This window comes from Convolutriloba macropyga, chromosome 2 (assembly GCF_964194025.1).
Source record: "Convolutriloba macropyga chromosome 2, txConMacr16.3, whole genome shotgun sequence".
In the NCBI taxonomy this organism is placed as follows: Eukaryota; Metazoa; Xenacoelomorpha; order Acoela; family Convolutidae; genus Convolutriloba; species Convolutriloba macropyga.
The window spans coordinates 27,222,079-27,238,614 of NC_134469.1; the positions used below are offsets into that span (position 1 = coordinate 27,222,079).

General features: G+C 36.5%; 1 protein-coding gene across 1 annotated transcript in view; it reads right to left on the reverse strand.

Annotated features, from left to right (window-relative positions):
- Positions 1 to 1,480: 1,480 nt before the first annotated feature.
- The window catches only part of LOC142358582 (uncharacterized), a 31,647-nt gene continuing 16,591 nt past the window's right edge, over positions 1,481 to 16,536 (reverse strand). The window contains exons 8-10 of the mRNA XM_075410003.1: positions 8,340 to 8,605; positions 7,732 to 7,939; positions 1,481 to 3,443 (exon numbers count right to left, since the gene is read on the reverse strand). Of these exons, the coding sequence (XP_075266118.1) occupies positions 3,278 to 3,443; positions 7,732 to 7,939; positions 8,340 to 8,605 (640 nt within the window). The 3' untranslated portion in view covers positions 1,481 to 3,277. The remainder of the gene's footprint in view (positions 3,444 to 7,731; positions 7,940 to 8,339; positions 8,606 to 16,536) is intronic.

Below are 16,536 nucleotides of genomic sequence, written 5' to 3' on the forward strand. Positions count from 1 at the left end.
TGCACGTGAGTCACAAATGTACATTACAGCTCTTTAATTCACACACAGCTACAATATGCGACCTCTAAACCCTTCACGAGGGGGAGTGTTTTGCATAGCATCATTTCATAACCAAAACCCTGAACAATCGACAAATGGCTAATTATCACCAAACGGTTCCAAACCAAGTTCAAGATAAGCCAGATCAAACTTGCCAGGGTCTGCAAATTGAGAAAATTCCATGTGAACATACAATTTTGTGACCATCTCAAAATCCAGTATTTATTATATACCAGAAGTGAAATTGCAAGAATGCTGTGAATGAACGAATCAAGATTTGAACAATTTCAATACGTCAAACATCAATGGTTAGAAATATTTGCTCTGCCGTAGCTTTAGGTCGATCTCATTTACATCTGTCACAAATACGACCAGAACAGCACAAAATGAGCGGGTTAAGGTTAGTAGTGGTCTATTTGCCCAAGTTAAGCAAAGCGTATTTTAGTCAAACTGGGTTTTATTCTAATAAGTGAAATCTAATGAATTTGCAGTCTGTTCTATTTTGGTATTTTCCATCAGTGAATATGTCAGCATAGTAAGTACGGTTCCGACCTGTACAATGAGGGTCATAGAAACAACGACACAAAATCACATGAGACAGTGGTGGAAATGTCGAACATCTTAGAAATGCCATTTGAACGGAGATCTCAACAAGAAAATTTTCTGAAATTACATTCGAAAAATGATTCGTTTTTAATAACCTTTTAAAAGTTACCAAAAAAGCGATAAATGAACTTGCGATAAATGTTTCTTAAATTAACGATTAAAATCATTCTTGGTTAAATTCAGAGGCATGTTATAATCATTTTAATACATCAATGGCTTCTTTGCTTCGACTCAGCAGCTTTTATGGCTGTTGTGTTCAAAACAATGCTTAGTTTTAAAGTATTTGAACCAAAAACACATTTTCAAAACTGACCTCACAAGCTTGTCATTAATTACCAAGGCGTCATAAGTAAAATGCAATTGCACGTTAACAACACAGGTAATTGAGATTTAAAACAATTCCTCAGATCACGATCAACTAAAACTAAACTGACGTCAAGTTTTAACTTGTTATGGCAGCTTCAACTAAGATTTAGCTTCGAAAGATACTTTGAATGATCGATTAATTTGTTTGGATAAAGACACCAAATTTTGAAAACGTGAAGAAAATCCAAATCAGTCACAAAAAGAAAATTAAAATTATCACTCCTATATTTGGGAGCTTAACCTGAGAACAGAGTTGGTAATGATTCTTTTGAAGTGATTAATTTTCAAAAAAAATGATGTAATCCAAGAAACAGTTCGAAAGTTCCGCTCAAGTTCGGTTCGGATATTATCTGAAGCCCTCACTAGAAAAGAACTGCAGAATCAATCGAAAACTGAAGACTTGTGGGATGGGAGGAGGCGATGAAGAGTAGGAAATGAGGGATGGAGGAGCAGGAGTGGAGGGGGGGGGGGGGGGTTGATATGAGGTAAACAGAACATGACACAAAAGTGGAACTAAAGCTAAGATGTCGGAATTGTTTGATTTGAATGAATGTGTGAATATGAGGCTGGAAAGGAAACAAAAAGAATCATTTAGCAAAAATAGCACATCTCTAAAATAGGATAAAATTATCAATTTATCATCATCTTCATTACCAACATTTTCATTCAATGCAGAAATTAATTGAAAAAAGTTGCAGGCATTTAGCAGGCAAGTAGGCTTTGGAGACACAAACAAACATCTGCTTCTCACAAAGGCTGAAATTAATTGATAAAAGTTGTCTATGATTAGATTAGAATTGCATGAATAATCTAAGCCAATCAATCAACAGCAAACTAGTAGAAATTAAGCATAACTGCAAACAACTCATTATCATCAAGTCTAGACTCATTACTCCAATTGACCTGAGGGCAAGTCAAAACCTTAACCGAAATCTAGTATTCGAACACTATCTAATCAAGAAGCGAAAGGGGAGATGAGGGCGAATCGGGGGCAAAACTTAAGGTGGTCGACACTGCTGAATTATGGAGTCGGAAGGGGGTGCATCTCTCAAGTGTTCACTTGTTGATGACTTCACACTAATCCAAAGAATTAAACATAATCGTGACAAACAGACACACACTGCAGCAAAAACTGGTGGATGTTAAGCACAAATTATTGACACACCAATGCACTAGGACACACTTAAAACATTTCTGAATGAGTGAGCACGCGCACACAACAAGCGGCAGAACACGATTGAAATTAATACCTTGTGATTTGAGCTCATGTATGTTATATTGGAAACGATATTGACAAATTAGAATTGCCGTTAACCAGCGGTCAAAATTGTATGAACATTTTAAAACTTTGTACAAAAAGCATGACACTATTCGAACAAAATTTGAGGTGTAAAAACATTTGAATTGACAAATTGACTGAAAGCATGCATCAATTGATGACAAAGAGCGTCCTGAACTTGCCAATTGCACTTACAGCATCATGACTTACTTATTAATCAGCCTGTCAGTGAAACAAACCATCATTCAGAAGACATTGATTTAGTTTGCTTGCTGTGCCCAAGTGCAAATGAGCAATTGACAAGCTGAGATTTTCAGAGGAATAGAGTATAAAGGATAATTTGCGGCAGCTGCCATGCACTTCGAAAGCACCGCATCCGCAGTGCATCATTGCTAGTTAATAAATTCATATTGGTTATCATTTATAAATTATTTGTACATAATTTACAGCTCCATTTGATTCCTCCTACTGTCAAGTTTCAATCAGTCAGTTTCAACTCATTTTTCTCGTCCATTCCAGCGCTCTTCTAATTGCATGTGAAGAACACGCTGTAGCTTGGTTTAGATATTGTGCTATTATTGAAAACTTTTATGAGATCGAATTATTGCATTCCACTTATACTGTTTTCCACTTGGTTATCATATAGCCATCGAAACACTCAGTTACGATAATAATGTAGCTCTTTTGGAGTAGTAGTATTTGTTGCACCTTTCAGCTTCATAAATAGATTTGAGATTGACCGGATTGAACAGAAACTGTCGGAATGTTGGCTCTTCCAGTAAAACTCACGCCATGGTTTCCACCATTATCACTAGCTCTGTTGCGTAAGATTGCATACTGACGCAAGAGAAACTGTTACGTGGGGGAGGTAGGTTTTCTTCAAACAGGTGGGCAATAGGATTAGGTTACTACGAGGACTAGGGTCCACGGGTGGATTTTGATCAGTTCTAGGGATGATGGGAAATATTCTAATGTTGGGTACGAAGACTACACAGTTTGTAGTTTTTGGGAGCTTCTACTGGGGTGTTTGTGATGCCGACTACTGTGGTTAAGAGTTTCTGTTTGTTGACAAATCATCAAGTAGATCTCCCTCACACTTTGAAACTCGTTCTTCACTTGACATTCACTCCCGTCTTCAAAGATGTTCACCAACCTAACAAATAACACATCAAATATCCCCCAAATATCGGGCATCAAACCTACGTGCTAACAATGAACATAAACCGACTAACATTGTACGAAATTTTCTAGAACAACAGGAGAGGTCATTTAATTCAGAGGGGTGTGAAGCCTAGAACATAGCTGGCAGATTGCCAGAAAATAGCCGCAATAGATTCGTAGATCGGCAGTCTAAAAGAACAGTAAACATACCCGGCAGATTGCCGGAAAATAGCCGCCGTTGATTCCAATAAGCATGATTGGGATTGAAAGAACAGAAGATATTGAAAAAAAAAGGTTTTTGTACAAAAACATTTTTTAAGTCCGATTTATTTTGATGGCATTTCGTAGTTGAACATAACGTATTTCTGTTTCTTAGAGAGAGGCTACAGGGGCTACTATCAATACCAATAAGCATTAGAGATGATAACTAAGACTTATAGGAACGACGTTCAAATAGCGGGCATCTAAAATTGGGCTTTATGGGTTTATCCCGTTTCTACTTCTGTCTTCAATTTTTTATACTGACTCTGTTCATTTTGAATTGGTTTGCTGAGCAACTGATGTTCAAAATCACTTTTAGCAGAATGAGAGAAGAGAGAAACTAGCCTAGAGAAGTCAAAAAGATATCACGCAAAATGTTGAAAAAGCGGCAAAATGAGGTAAAGCGAAAAATTTTTTTATTCGACGAAGTAAAAAAAAAAAATACGAGCGCTATAATAGCCGGCTGAGAAGATGAGGGCGGCTATTAAAAAGACAGACCAAAAAATTCGTCTTTTCATTGAAGGCTGATCTGTTATATTTTGATTTAAAAATCTGTATAAGTTATTGCTGCCTCTATTAGCTGATCTCAAATAACCTTCATTTAGAGTGACACACACCCATTTGACCTTATCTCTTTGAATTAAAGTAAACAAAAGTCAATTTCAAAGTGAGGAAGTCATTTTTGAGAGTGAGGTAAGTCAAGTGTGACCAAAAACTTAATCACGCGCATGAACAAAAAGTTCGCTCCACTAAGAGCGAAAAATGACGTCACGCATGCAATTCAGTTGAATTTGCATGAACGAATGAACAAAAAGTGGCTGTGACGTCATATGGTCGTAACAAAAATCATGACGACGAATTAAAAAAACATAGATGGCAGATTGCCAGAAAATAGCCGCAATAGATTCGTAGATCGGCAGTCTAAAAAAATAACAGTAAAAAGACAGACCAAAAAAATTTGTCTTTTCATTGACGGCTGATCTGTTATATTTTGATTAAAAATCATTATAAGTTATTGCTGCCTCTATTAGCTGATCTCAAATAACCTTCATTTAGAGTAACACACACCCATTTGACCTTATCTCTTTGAATTAAAGTAAATAAAAGTCAATTTCAAAGCGAGGAAGTCATTTTTGAGAGTGAGGTAAGTCAAGTGTGACCAAAAAATTAATCACGTGCATGAACAAAAAAAACTCGCTCCACTAAGAGCGAAAAATGACGTCACACATGCAATTCAATTGAAATTGCATGAACGAATGAACAAAAAGTGGCTGTGACGTCATATTGTCAAAACAAAAATCATGACGACGAAATAAAAAAACATAGCAGGACAAGTCCTGAAACACAATTCAAAGAATTGAATGAAAAACTTAAAAGTACTCTACCTGACCAGCAGATCAATTGAACAAAGCCAGCCTAAACAAACAAAATCATCTCAAAAAATTGAGAAACTAAAACAATCAAACAAACTTAACAAAAAAATACTCATTACTAAAACTTAAGTTCGAAAAAAAAACTGTTTTTGAAATCGGTCCAGTGTTATATCTGCATGACGTGAAAAAATTCATTGGACCTTGAAGATCGATTAACTCAAGAATGACCGAAAAAAATAAAGAAATCAATTGAGAAATTTAATGAAATTTTGCTGAAAGTTGTAATTTTATTATCTTCAGAATCAGTTCTGTGTCTCTAGAGGCTATCCATTAACGCAATTCCAAGCATTAAAAAATTCATTGGCTCAAAGATCGATAGGCAATATTTTTTTTAGAAAAAATCTAAAAAAAATTTCAAAAAATAGAGAATCGTTCTATTAAAATGTTGAAAACCATTCAATTGCCCCCTAGCAGCTATCTAATAGCATATTATGAAACCCTGGATGCAATCAATTGGCTACTGAGGCAAAAAACTGAATATAAGACAAATATTTTGAAAAAACTTAAAAAACAATTGCAAATTTTATCAAAAGAAATCTAAAATTCGAAAAGCTAAATTGTTGATAACAGATCCATTGAAGCCAACAATCATGCAGTAAATTTTAATCAGACCATGTAATAGGTTTTCTGGCACTTGAAAATGGACAAATATCAAAAATTGACAAGAACTTTAGGAAACCTTGAAAAAATTGCTAATTTTATATAAAAAAATTCCAAATTTTGAGACATTAAAATGTTGAAAACCAATCCCTTATTACTAGAAACTATGCAGTGCTCTATTGTCAAACCACAAAGGACATTTTCTGGCCACTGAAGCTGGAAAAACTCAAAAAATGACAATAGTTTTCAAAAAACTTGAAAAAAATTGCAAAAATTAGTATAATTTTGCATGTTTGTTTTTGTAGTACCAAAACATATAGCTCATAAAATGGTCACAAGAAGTTAGTTTGTCTCGCAAAAGGCCTTCATCATTTTCCAAAAACTTCAACGTAAGACTAAAACATAAAAAAAATTTTTAAAAAAATCACGAAAAACATAAAAAATTGCAACATTTTGAGCCCAAAAACTCCTAAAAATGACAACCTTTAATTAAGGCCATTCCAGCAGCTGCACCACTCTAAACACTTGAAGGACTAATGAAGCTCACTTTGGGCCTCTAATGCCCGCTGGGGTTTACCTGTTTATTCCGTTTTGAAAGATCAAAGTCATTGAAAAATGTGTGAACACATCTTAAAAAAAACACAGCACCCCAATACAATTCAAATTCTTTGAATTGTAAAACCAAGAGAAGGCCAATAATAGCCCCAGCTATCGCTGTGCGGCTATTAAAAAAACAAGAGGGCCAATAATAGCCCCAGCTATCGCTGTGCGGCTATTAATAACTATATGGGTGAAACAAAACCGACATCAGAGGGGTTTGAACCCGCGATCATTCGGATGGTAGTCCTTATCGTTAAACACTCAATTAGATCGGCTTTGATATCGCAGGTACAATTGCCTTTATATTATCAACAGACTTAATTTGTAAATGATAGCAATTCAGATAACGCAATAATCAAGAAGTCAAGCCTGAAAAAGTCACTGCAGAGAAAAAGAGCGCGTTCTAGAACAAAAGCACAAAAACGGTATAGCAAAATTTTTCAAAAATACACGTTTACAATAATTGCTCAAACCTTCTTTCGAGAAACATTAACAACATAAGCGACAGAGGGTGTACTCGTTGCTCTTAAACGACTCGCGAGAAGTTGTCTTTCGTATTCGCTAGCTTAAGAATAGGGAGCCTGTTTTGACTTGAAAGTGCCATGAGCTGTTAATAACTGCTCTTCACACCAGGAATTTCTGTCTGATCAGGAGTTTCGTTGAATCACTGGAATCACATACTCGGACAAGTAAAGCTCTTTGGAGAAAGGCCTAACAACTTTATGCCCGCGAACTTTAGTAAATCCCGTTTCTCATGACGAAATGTCAAAATTTGTTGACCAGACAAAAAAAGGTAGGACAAAAAAATTGCCGCAAACAGGCCAAAAGCATTAAAATAATTGCTACAAAATTCATTTGAGACCAATAATACCACTTCAATTGGTCAAAACTGCTGCCAATGGGTAGCCGCGATTAATTTAAACACAATCGACTAATATAGGGCCAACTGCACTCAAACGACTGGCGAGCGGTTGGCTCGTCAGTTAACTAGTTGATGCTTCGGGAAGCTAGCGTAAGCTTAATTGAGCTAAGTTTGATTCGAGCGTTCGGGGTTCCGAGTGCAAGAGCATGAATGGGGGGTGAGTGGGGGACTTATGTCTCAAGTGAGTTTCCCCGAATCTAAAGTGAGTTTCCCCGAGACTAGTAAGGCTCAAGGCTCTAACACTAACGAGAACTCCTCAGCGACTTACTGCACTACGTATTTTCTGGTTATCCCGCTCTTAAGCACGAGAAGTCAAATGGGCAGACGAAAAAAAAACTATCAGAAGAAAAACCGGTAGTACGACAAATCGCATGAAAAAGACCAGCAGGACTAATGCAGTTGCCACAAAACTGGGCCATTCTCTAAAAAGCGAAAAAACTTATGTGGTGCTTAAGTTTACTCACCAACTCCAGCAGAATTGCAGCTGATTGCTGAGTCTGTACTGTGGATTATGGGCTAGGAAGTGGTAGAACATCCAGACACGGGAGGCTACGTAGTATGCTCCTAGGATGTCCAGGGTATAGTGGTTATGGGCTAGCAGGATTAGCACCGCTATAGCCATGCACAGCAGTGTGATCAAACGTTTTAACGGGCAGAACAGATCAGGCGTGTCTGAAAACATATACCCATGAACACAAGATCCAAACATGGATAAAAAAGACTGAAAATGTACGTGGGCGTATACTTTTGTGCAATTAATTTTAAGGCTTTATTGATCAATAAAATCTTTTAGAGAGAAAATCCCTATTGTTCTACAACACTTTGACTGCAAACTGACAATCAACAAGACGCTTAATGTTGTGCTCCAAGATATGGTATGATAAGAGACAACAGAAAACATGGGCACAATAACTTTTGGCAAATTACTTAAACCGTCAACTGTGCGGGTCGCCTTTAAGATGAACACTTGCAGGGTATCCATTAAACTATTTTTCTATTATCATAGACCATAAACTAAGCTAATATTAAATTCAATCTTTTGTTTTCTATAATTGAAGATGGAGACACTTACACTGATAGAAGGCTGCATGCACTATGGTCATGAGGCAGGTATGTCCACTGAAAAAGTAGTTTCCACACATGTGGCCACCGAAGATGCTGAGTCCACTTGTGATGTACATAATGAACACCCTGTGAAGCACCTCCCCACTGTTCCTACTCTTAGGGGCACACTCCATCGAGGAGAGACTCCTAGGCAGAACTGTGGCCCACACGCAGAAGCTACGGATCACCAGACAGATCCCAGTTACTGCCAGCACACGCCGCAACACCAGGAACCTGCAACACAGATACATTACTGAATTAAAAGAGAAACGCTACATAGAAAAACAAAACTATGTGTCAGTTGAAAAAAAATATTAGCACCAGGTGGCAGGTTTCAAAAACTTAGAATTGCGAGATATAAAAGTAATTAAAATCAATAGCTGCACGCTGATACTTCCCAAACATTTAAATTATGCATTACTAGACAGCTCTTAACTACTTTTAGCAAGGGCATGAAATGACAAAGTAATTTTTTCCAAAAACAAGCGCTGTCAGAGTCATGAAAATTAATAGCTCTTCAGTGCAACCGTTAAGCAATTAAAACTAATTTTGAAAAAAATTTACAGCTAAGAAAATCAATTGCTACACGCTACTACTTTCAGCTAATTGCTATATGCTAATCAGTTTATCACAGGAAGAACGATCCCTTAACATCTCGAAAAACTCGAAAAAGCCTGTGTAATTCCTCATTTCAAAAAGGAAACCCCGAAGACCCACTCAATTATACAAATATTTAATCACTTTGGTTAACGATAAAAAAATTGAGAATTGATGCTATCTTAAATTCTACGGAAGTAATAAGATAATAACTTTCAAAGGCTTTTGATTCCATAAATTAAGAAATATTTCAACAGAGAATTGAAAACCATACGAAAACAATACCAATTTAAGAAAACAAATTAAGAAAAACGCAAAAAGTTGCCATAAACGGAATTCAATCAGATTGATTGGATAACTTTGAAAAGTACCCAAGGGTACTATTATAACCTGTTATTTGCCATTTATGCAAACGATTTAGCAAAGACGGTAACAGAAGAATTCTTGGGTTTTATAACCGGCAAAAAATACGTCCTTTTTACATAGGACAATGACAAACTTCGTAAGCGAAAAAAGCTTAAAGATATCTTTCAAAAAATTTTTTCTTTAAAAAGTCCCAATTATCAGTGAAAAATTAAGCAAAAACAGTATTCAGCACGAAGAAGCGTTTGAAGTATTGTTGCGCAATTTATTTGTCGTTTACTCCGCGGCGAATGTTGCTTCAATTTCAAAGTAGCAAATTCCTTTTAAGGTGAAAGATAAAATGAATTTCTCGATACTATGAGAATGAAACAACACGTAGGTCAAAAAATCCTACGTTCAATGTAGAAAAGAAAAAGTTTTTTTAGCCAACTCTGTTACACAAGTCACTCCTATTTATAAAAGTCTGCTTTCTAATATTAAAATTAGAACAACACCGAAAGCCTGTTTGAAAGAACATTGGAATTTTTGAGACCCAAAAATATTTAATATCAAGATCTCATTGAACACTTATCTGAATTTCAATTACATTGCAAATCCTAAAGCTCCCTTCTACTAATGTAAGATCAAGGTTTTGAAAACATACCCGAATAACGTCGAGCGAATTGCTCTCCAACGACAGGCGAACAGTTTCCTTCGGTAGTAGCCAGCGGAAGTCAAGGGATGCTAGCATTAGTTGTGCGGAGTGGGGGTTTCAGAGGGGTGAATAGAGAAATAGAAAGAGGGGTTCTAAATCATCAATCACCAGGTGGAGGGTGGACAGCGGAGAGGGGGTGGCTGATGGGTGGATGGTTGGAGGTGACTGCGGACGGGGAAGGGTGGTGACAGGGTACAACTCTTAAGATTAAGAACCACCCATTACACACGAGTTGTGGTGAGTCGCATGCTCAGACACTAATAAACCGCAAGACATTAAAAGAGCTGCTAAGCCACTTAATGCCTTCTGGACATTACACGTTTATCTTGTATTAAAGGGCGAAAAGTTAACAGCATCAGACGAAAAATTGGTCAAGCGACAGATAATATAAAAAAGACCAGAGGACTAATATAATTGCAACAACCTTCATTTGAGAGCAATTGGTAGCTAATTTTACATAAAGATGAATTCTTAAATGAACATTTTCTCATTACTATTAGCATTTTCTTCTTATATGTATTAGAGGAATTTCACAATGCCTTTTGTTTTTTCTGTCAGGCAAAAACACTATCGTTGAGAAAAAAACAACAAACTATCTTGTAATAATAGCAAGCATTAACAAAGAAATGAAAGCAATTTTTTTTAAAAAAAAGTGGTGCCAAGTCGATTTTCCACTGACTAAGTTTGGAATGCTGTTCAAACACTCTACATTGAATTTGCTCTTTCAATTCAAATTGTTTGTAAATGAGGAATGCAATATTAACCAAGAACTAAAATTTCGAAAGTCGGGAAAATTGAGAAATTTCAAAAACTGGACGATATTTAAAACTTGCACCGTAGGCAGGAAAAAGGCCATCACGATTAATGGCTAACCTAGCGCCGTGCACGTATAGACTCGTATGTCCAGACGAGCACAAAAGGGCAACCAACCGATATCATCGTCCACGGTCTTCGCCAGTTAATCGAGTTTCAAAATCTAACATTTCGTCCAAATGAATGGAAATACCTTGCTACAAACATAGCATTAATTTCATTCTAATTATTGGAATAAATATAGGAGTTGAACAATAGCCGGCTGAATAGCAGACGCGTCTGTTTATCAGTAATGGTGGTTATCAACAATTATCACCATTTTCTGTACGGATACTGCAACTCTAACTTCAAAAAGGTCAATAAAACAGGAATCTCTCAAATTTGGACCTTTGCATAGTTAGTTCTGACCTCTGAACAACTATCAAAGCATGAAAATTGTTCTATGAAAAAAGAGATGTTTTTCACGTCATTTTAAAGAAAACTGATATGCATATCTTGAGAATGGCCAACTGGTGACAGCTGATAATTTCAAAAAGATAGGAAAGTTGGCGAGTATCCGAAAATAAGACCAATGGACCTGACAACATAAACCTTATATCATATTTTTACCCTTTTGGGTGGATCTTGTCTGAATTGAGGATTGAGAATTTAAAGGATCTAATTCATCTCTGTTTTCTTTAACTTTCTCTCAACTACATGTCAGAGCTGCTGTGCCAAATATATTGAATCAAAATTCCATTCAAATTTTTGCTAATACAGAACATGCATGCCTCTAAATTTACACAGCACCTCATTTCTTCATGCTCCAAATGGCATTTATTCCAGTTTCAAACTACCTTTTCTTCATAACTAGATACTATTACGTAATACAAGCCCAGATAAATTCATGTAATCTCAGATGAAAGGGTGAATAGCGGTAGACCCTAACTTCAACTATGAGTCAGCTGAATAAGTTCCATTATTTCCAGCCCATTTTCAATCAATATCCCACGGGAGTGATGTATAAGCAACAAAAATTCAACGATATATCATTCTATGTTATCGTCAAAGCCAAGGTTCCCACACTGTTCAATACACCAAAACGTTATTTAGAAAAATCACCGCATGGGCAACTAGCCTCATAATTGTACAGAACACTAATTCCCTCAATATCCATTTTGATCACGTTACTTTGATCAAGAGCTTACGCTATGAGCCACATAATAGTTTGATATTGCATGAAAATCTAGACTTGAGTTCTGCTACTCCGCTTGTGAAATTAACATGAAGTTGTGAAGTTATTCCTTCCAAATGAATGACTATCGACTTTAAACCTTCGTTCACATTTCAACTTCTTCAAATATCTTCTCAACCTCCAACCGACTGAGTGGAACCATTTAATTAACGCAATTGACACATTCCTTCAGAAAGTGCTCTACCTGCTGTTCTGTTCACTGCAACAGCAGCACTTAAATGCTTAAATTTGTGGGCAAGGGCTTAGAGAAACATACAAATTGTGTTTTAATCACTTCATATGTACGACTAAATTGAAGTGCATTGAAGCGATCAATGAACGTTTGCGTAGATTTCTCCACGCCTCAAGGCGCTGTATGAAACGACACAACACAACAACACAGCGCACAACACATTTTGGTTGAAGTAATTTCAAAAATGGTATTTATTAACTCCATATATAGAGTACAGAGAATGAATGAAGTGAAAGGAAACTTGATTCGCATTATGGTCTTACTTAATTTTAATCACAAACTAAGCTAAAAATTATGTATGGGAACAAAACAGCATTTTGTGTGCGGAGAGATACGAGCGAACAAACACAACAACAATAACGACACATGGCGTCTCCTCTCATGAAAAGATAAAACGCAGTTACAGATAGAGTAGTATACAGGAATGAATCCCCCTTAGGTTAATTCCCAACTTAGTCATATGCTCGCTGTCCAGACGAAAGTGTGAACAAAACATGAAAAAGTGGACATTAAGACAACTAGGAGAGCTCATTCATTACCAGTTCAGTGGTGGGACTATAAACGCTACTGTCCAGCCAAAGCATGACATAACCCCGGGAAACATTTAATTTTCTCTTCCCGTTTGCTACTTGCATAACCAATAGCTCGTATCAATAGCAGGTCATTACAGGTTACATTAGTACACTGGAGCGTAAGGTTACAGCATTTCATTAAAGCAATGCGATGGAAAAAATAAAACCACAAGAAAAAATCCAAACAGATTTGAACATGCACGTTTGCCTAGCTCAGCTTAGAGCCATTCCCAGTCACTACTATCACTAAAATCTGATTCAAGAAGAGTACAAGCACGACCGAGTAACGACGGTCAAATTTTTTAAACCAAAAATCACAGTTAATTGTTCAAAAATATACTTACTACAGCAATTATTAACCAGCAAAAATCAGTGAAAAGTAGTTCCATAAGAGCATATAAAACGCAAAAACACCGTTATAGTTAGGGCACTGATGGTCAATTTAATTTGTTAATAGTTATCGGCTACGCCCAAATAGTATTTTCGACAAAACTTAGGCCTCTAAAATGTCTTCGATAAGCATTCAGTATGTACCCATAACCTCAAAAAATATGCAAGCACACAATTGCTCATTCAAGTAATTTTTCGAATCTAAAAGTACCTTTTAAACTAAGCGAATGATAAACTTATTTAAAGCTGAAAACCTTACTGGAGTACATATTTAAATCATGGAGCATGGCAAACTAAGTTAAAACCATCAAGCATTACATTCAACATAACCCAGTAACATAAGAGGAATTGCTCTCAAAATCTTCGGAAGGGTCTCTGGTGGGCGCTCGAACAAGTATCGCAATTCAGTTTACTGTTGACCTCTTGAAAATGAGTTTTAAAACTATATTCGGAACGCCTTTCATCGACCAACCGCAGATTCAGTTATCGCATGCAAATTCTGTATGTAAGGTCAAGGCAGTTCAGATGGGAATTAAAAAAAAACTGCTCAAAAAAGCCTCTATAATAATTCATAATAAAAGCAGCAAACTTTTTAGGAAAGACACTGTCAGCATATGCAATCGCATCTGACCCCTTGAAAAATTGAGTAGTTTTCAAAATTAACCTAGCCAGAAGATTGCCAGAAAATAGCCACAAGTGACTTTGATATTCATTGGAATTGATAAAGCAAAGATAAGTTGACCACCTGTTATTTCCAAGAACTCCAAGGGTTAGATTGGGGGTGTAATTGTTATATGACACATGGCAGAAAGCGGTAAAAGAATAGAGCTCTGTTAAAATAAGATCTTTGAGATGAAAAAAAACTGAAAACTCTAATCCTAAATAAGAGCACTTAAGTTTTGGGCGCAGTATAGATGCCCTCTATAGATCTTCAATGAATAAATACTTATCAACTTTGAAATTCATTAAGTGAATAGAGAAGTCATTTTATGCGAGGTATGGCAAAAACATTCACACAATCACCTAAAAGCTGACACCAAAGAGCAAAAATGACCCAAACCAAATCCCCCGCAAAGCAGTAGAAGTCCCTCAAAATGAAGCAGCCAAAAGGTCACAAGAATCATCGATGGAGACAGCGAATCAAAAATATAACAGGTATAATACCAGAAGGAATTCGAAGCATTATGCAGTATGCTGACGTCTAAACGAAACTTGCCTAAATCAGAAAAATTGAAGAAGTAAAAATAAACGCATATTAAAACTATAGAAATTGTATTCTATGGAAGGTAGGTACTCCTGGAGGATAATTTAGGTAGCAGATATTTTTAGGAGGGGAGCGGAGGGTAGATGGGTTGGGGTGCAAGGGATTTGTGGGGGGATAGTTTGAAAAATTGGGAGGGATTGCTACGAGAAGAAAGTTTCTCAAAATCACCTTTCGACCCTGAATATTACCAGCAGTTACTAATTAATATATATTAGAGAATAAGCTACAGTTAAAGTCCAACGTTTGAAAACAGATGTCAACATTCGAAAACAAATAAATCAGGTTCAACATGAAAAAATTTACTTCAGTTTTAAAAAATCTGGGGAATAGCAATTACCCTCTTGGAGTCGCAAAAACTGAGGAAGTTGGACTCCAAGAAGTTTGGGTCAACTATGACTCACTTCACTAAAAATTTTCAAAAGACAAAAAAATAGCAACTCAAACAGTATTGAACATACATCGGGTACAACAAAACCAAAAACGCTTATGTTGTTCAATTTCAAAAATTATGACAAAAAATTTAACTTCAGCATGAACATCACAAGGACGCATAATACAGCACCATATCTTCGCAAATGATATTCCAACCCAACTCGTCAGACAATGAAGTTATCACTTTAAATAGGTTTTGCATCTCTAAAGAAAAAGCTGACAAAAAATAGAATCATTTAGAGTGACATACATTCACTTGACCTTATCTCTTTGATATTAACTAAAGAAAATTCAATTTCATTAAAGTTAGGAAGTCATTTTTGTGAGCGAGGTAAGTCACGTGTGACCAAAAACTCAAACATAACCGACTGAACGTCGGAAGAATTGCTCTCGTACGACTAGTGGGAGCTCTAATCAATTGCAACCTGCTTCAGTCGGGCGGAGGCAGCCTAAATGGGACTAAGAAGTTGAACAGTGGGCTTCAAATAACCACATTAGAGGTTAATATATACCACAATCAAGATTTAAAGTGAAAAATGGCACGAGTTTCGGCGCACTTTTCATTTGAATTTGAGTATTAAATTGCCACCAATTGAGTTCAGCTGCTTAAATTGTGATTGAGAGAGGATTTTAGATCATCCAAAACGCAAAAAGTCAAGGGCTTAAAAGTCACTAGAAATGTCAAAACGGTCAAGCGAAAATTTTGCATAAAAAAGACACGTTTACAAAAATTGCTCCTGTACGAGAGCAATTAATAATGCGAATGAACAAAAAGACTCGCTCCACTAAGAGTAAGAAATGACATCACGCACGCACTTCAATTGAAATTGCATTAACGATGAACAAAAAGCAGACTTGAAGTAGTTGTGACGTCATATGGTCGGATGTATATAATACGGTCATATGTACGAAAAAAACCAAGAGAAAGCCAATTATAGCCCCCGCTATCGCTGTGTGGCTATTAAAAAACAACACAGTAGCATCATTGCAGATTGTCAAAAAGCTGGGATAGCTTTTACAAGTGTACCGTCATTTCAAAATAAAGACCGAAGAAATAAAATTTCAGTTTTTTTTTGCTGAAAGTCATTTTGATTACAAAGAATTTGCAAGTTATATGCTGTTTAAACTAGCTGAACTCTAATATCAGAGTTAAATTAGAGTTACAGGCAGGTTATGTCACTTGTGACCAAAAATTCAAACAACCGACTAAACGTCGGAAGAATTGCTTTCGAACGACTAGTGGGAGCTCTAATCAATTGCAGCCTGCTTCAGTCGGGCGTGGGGTGGGGTGGGGGGGGGGGTAAGGGAGGGAGGGGGAGCCTAAATGGGACTAAGAAGTTCAATAGAGGGCTTCAAATAACCAGTAACCACATTAGAGGTTAACATATACCACTATTAAGATTTAAAGTAAAAAATGGCACCAGTTTTGGCGCACTTTTCATTTGACTTTGTATTAAATTGCCGCCAATTGAATTCAGCTGCTTGAAATTGTGATTGAGAGAATTTTAGATCACGCGAAACACAAAAAGTCAAGGGCGTAGAAGTCACTCGAAAAGTCAAAATTGTCAAGCGAG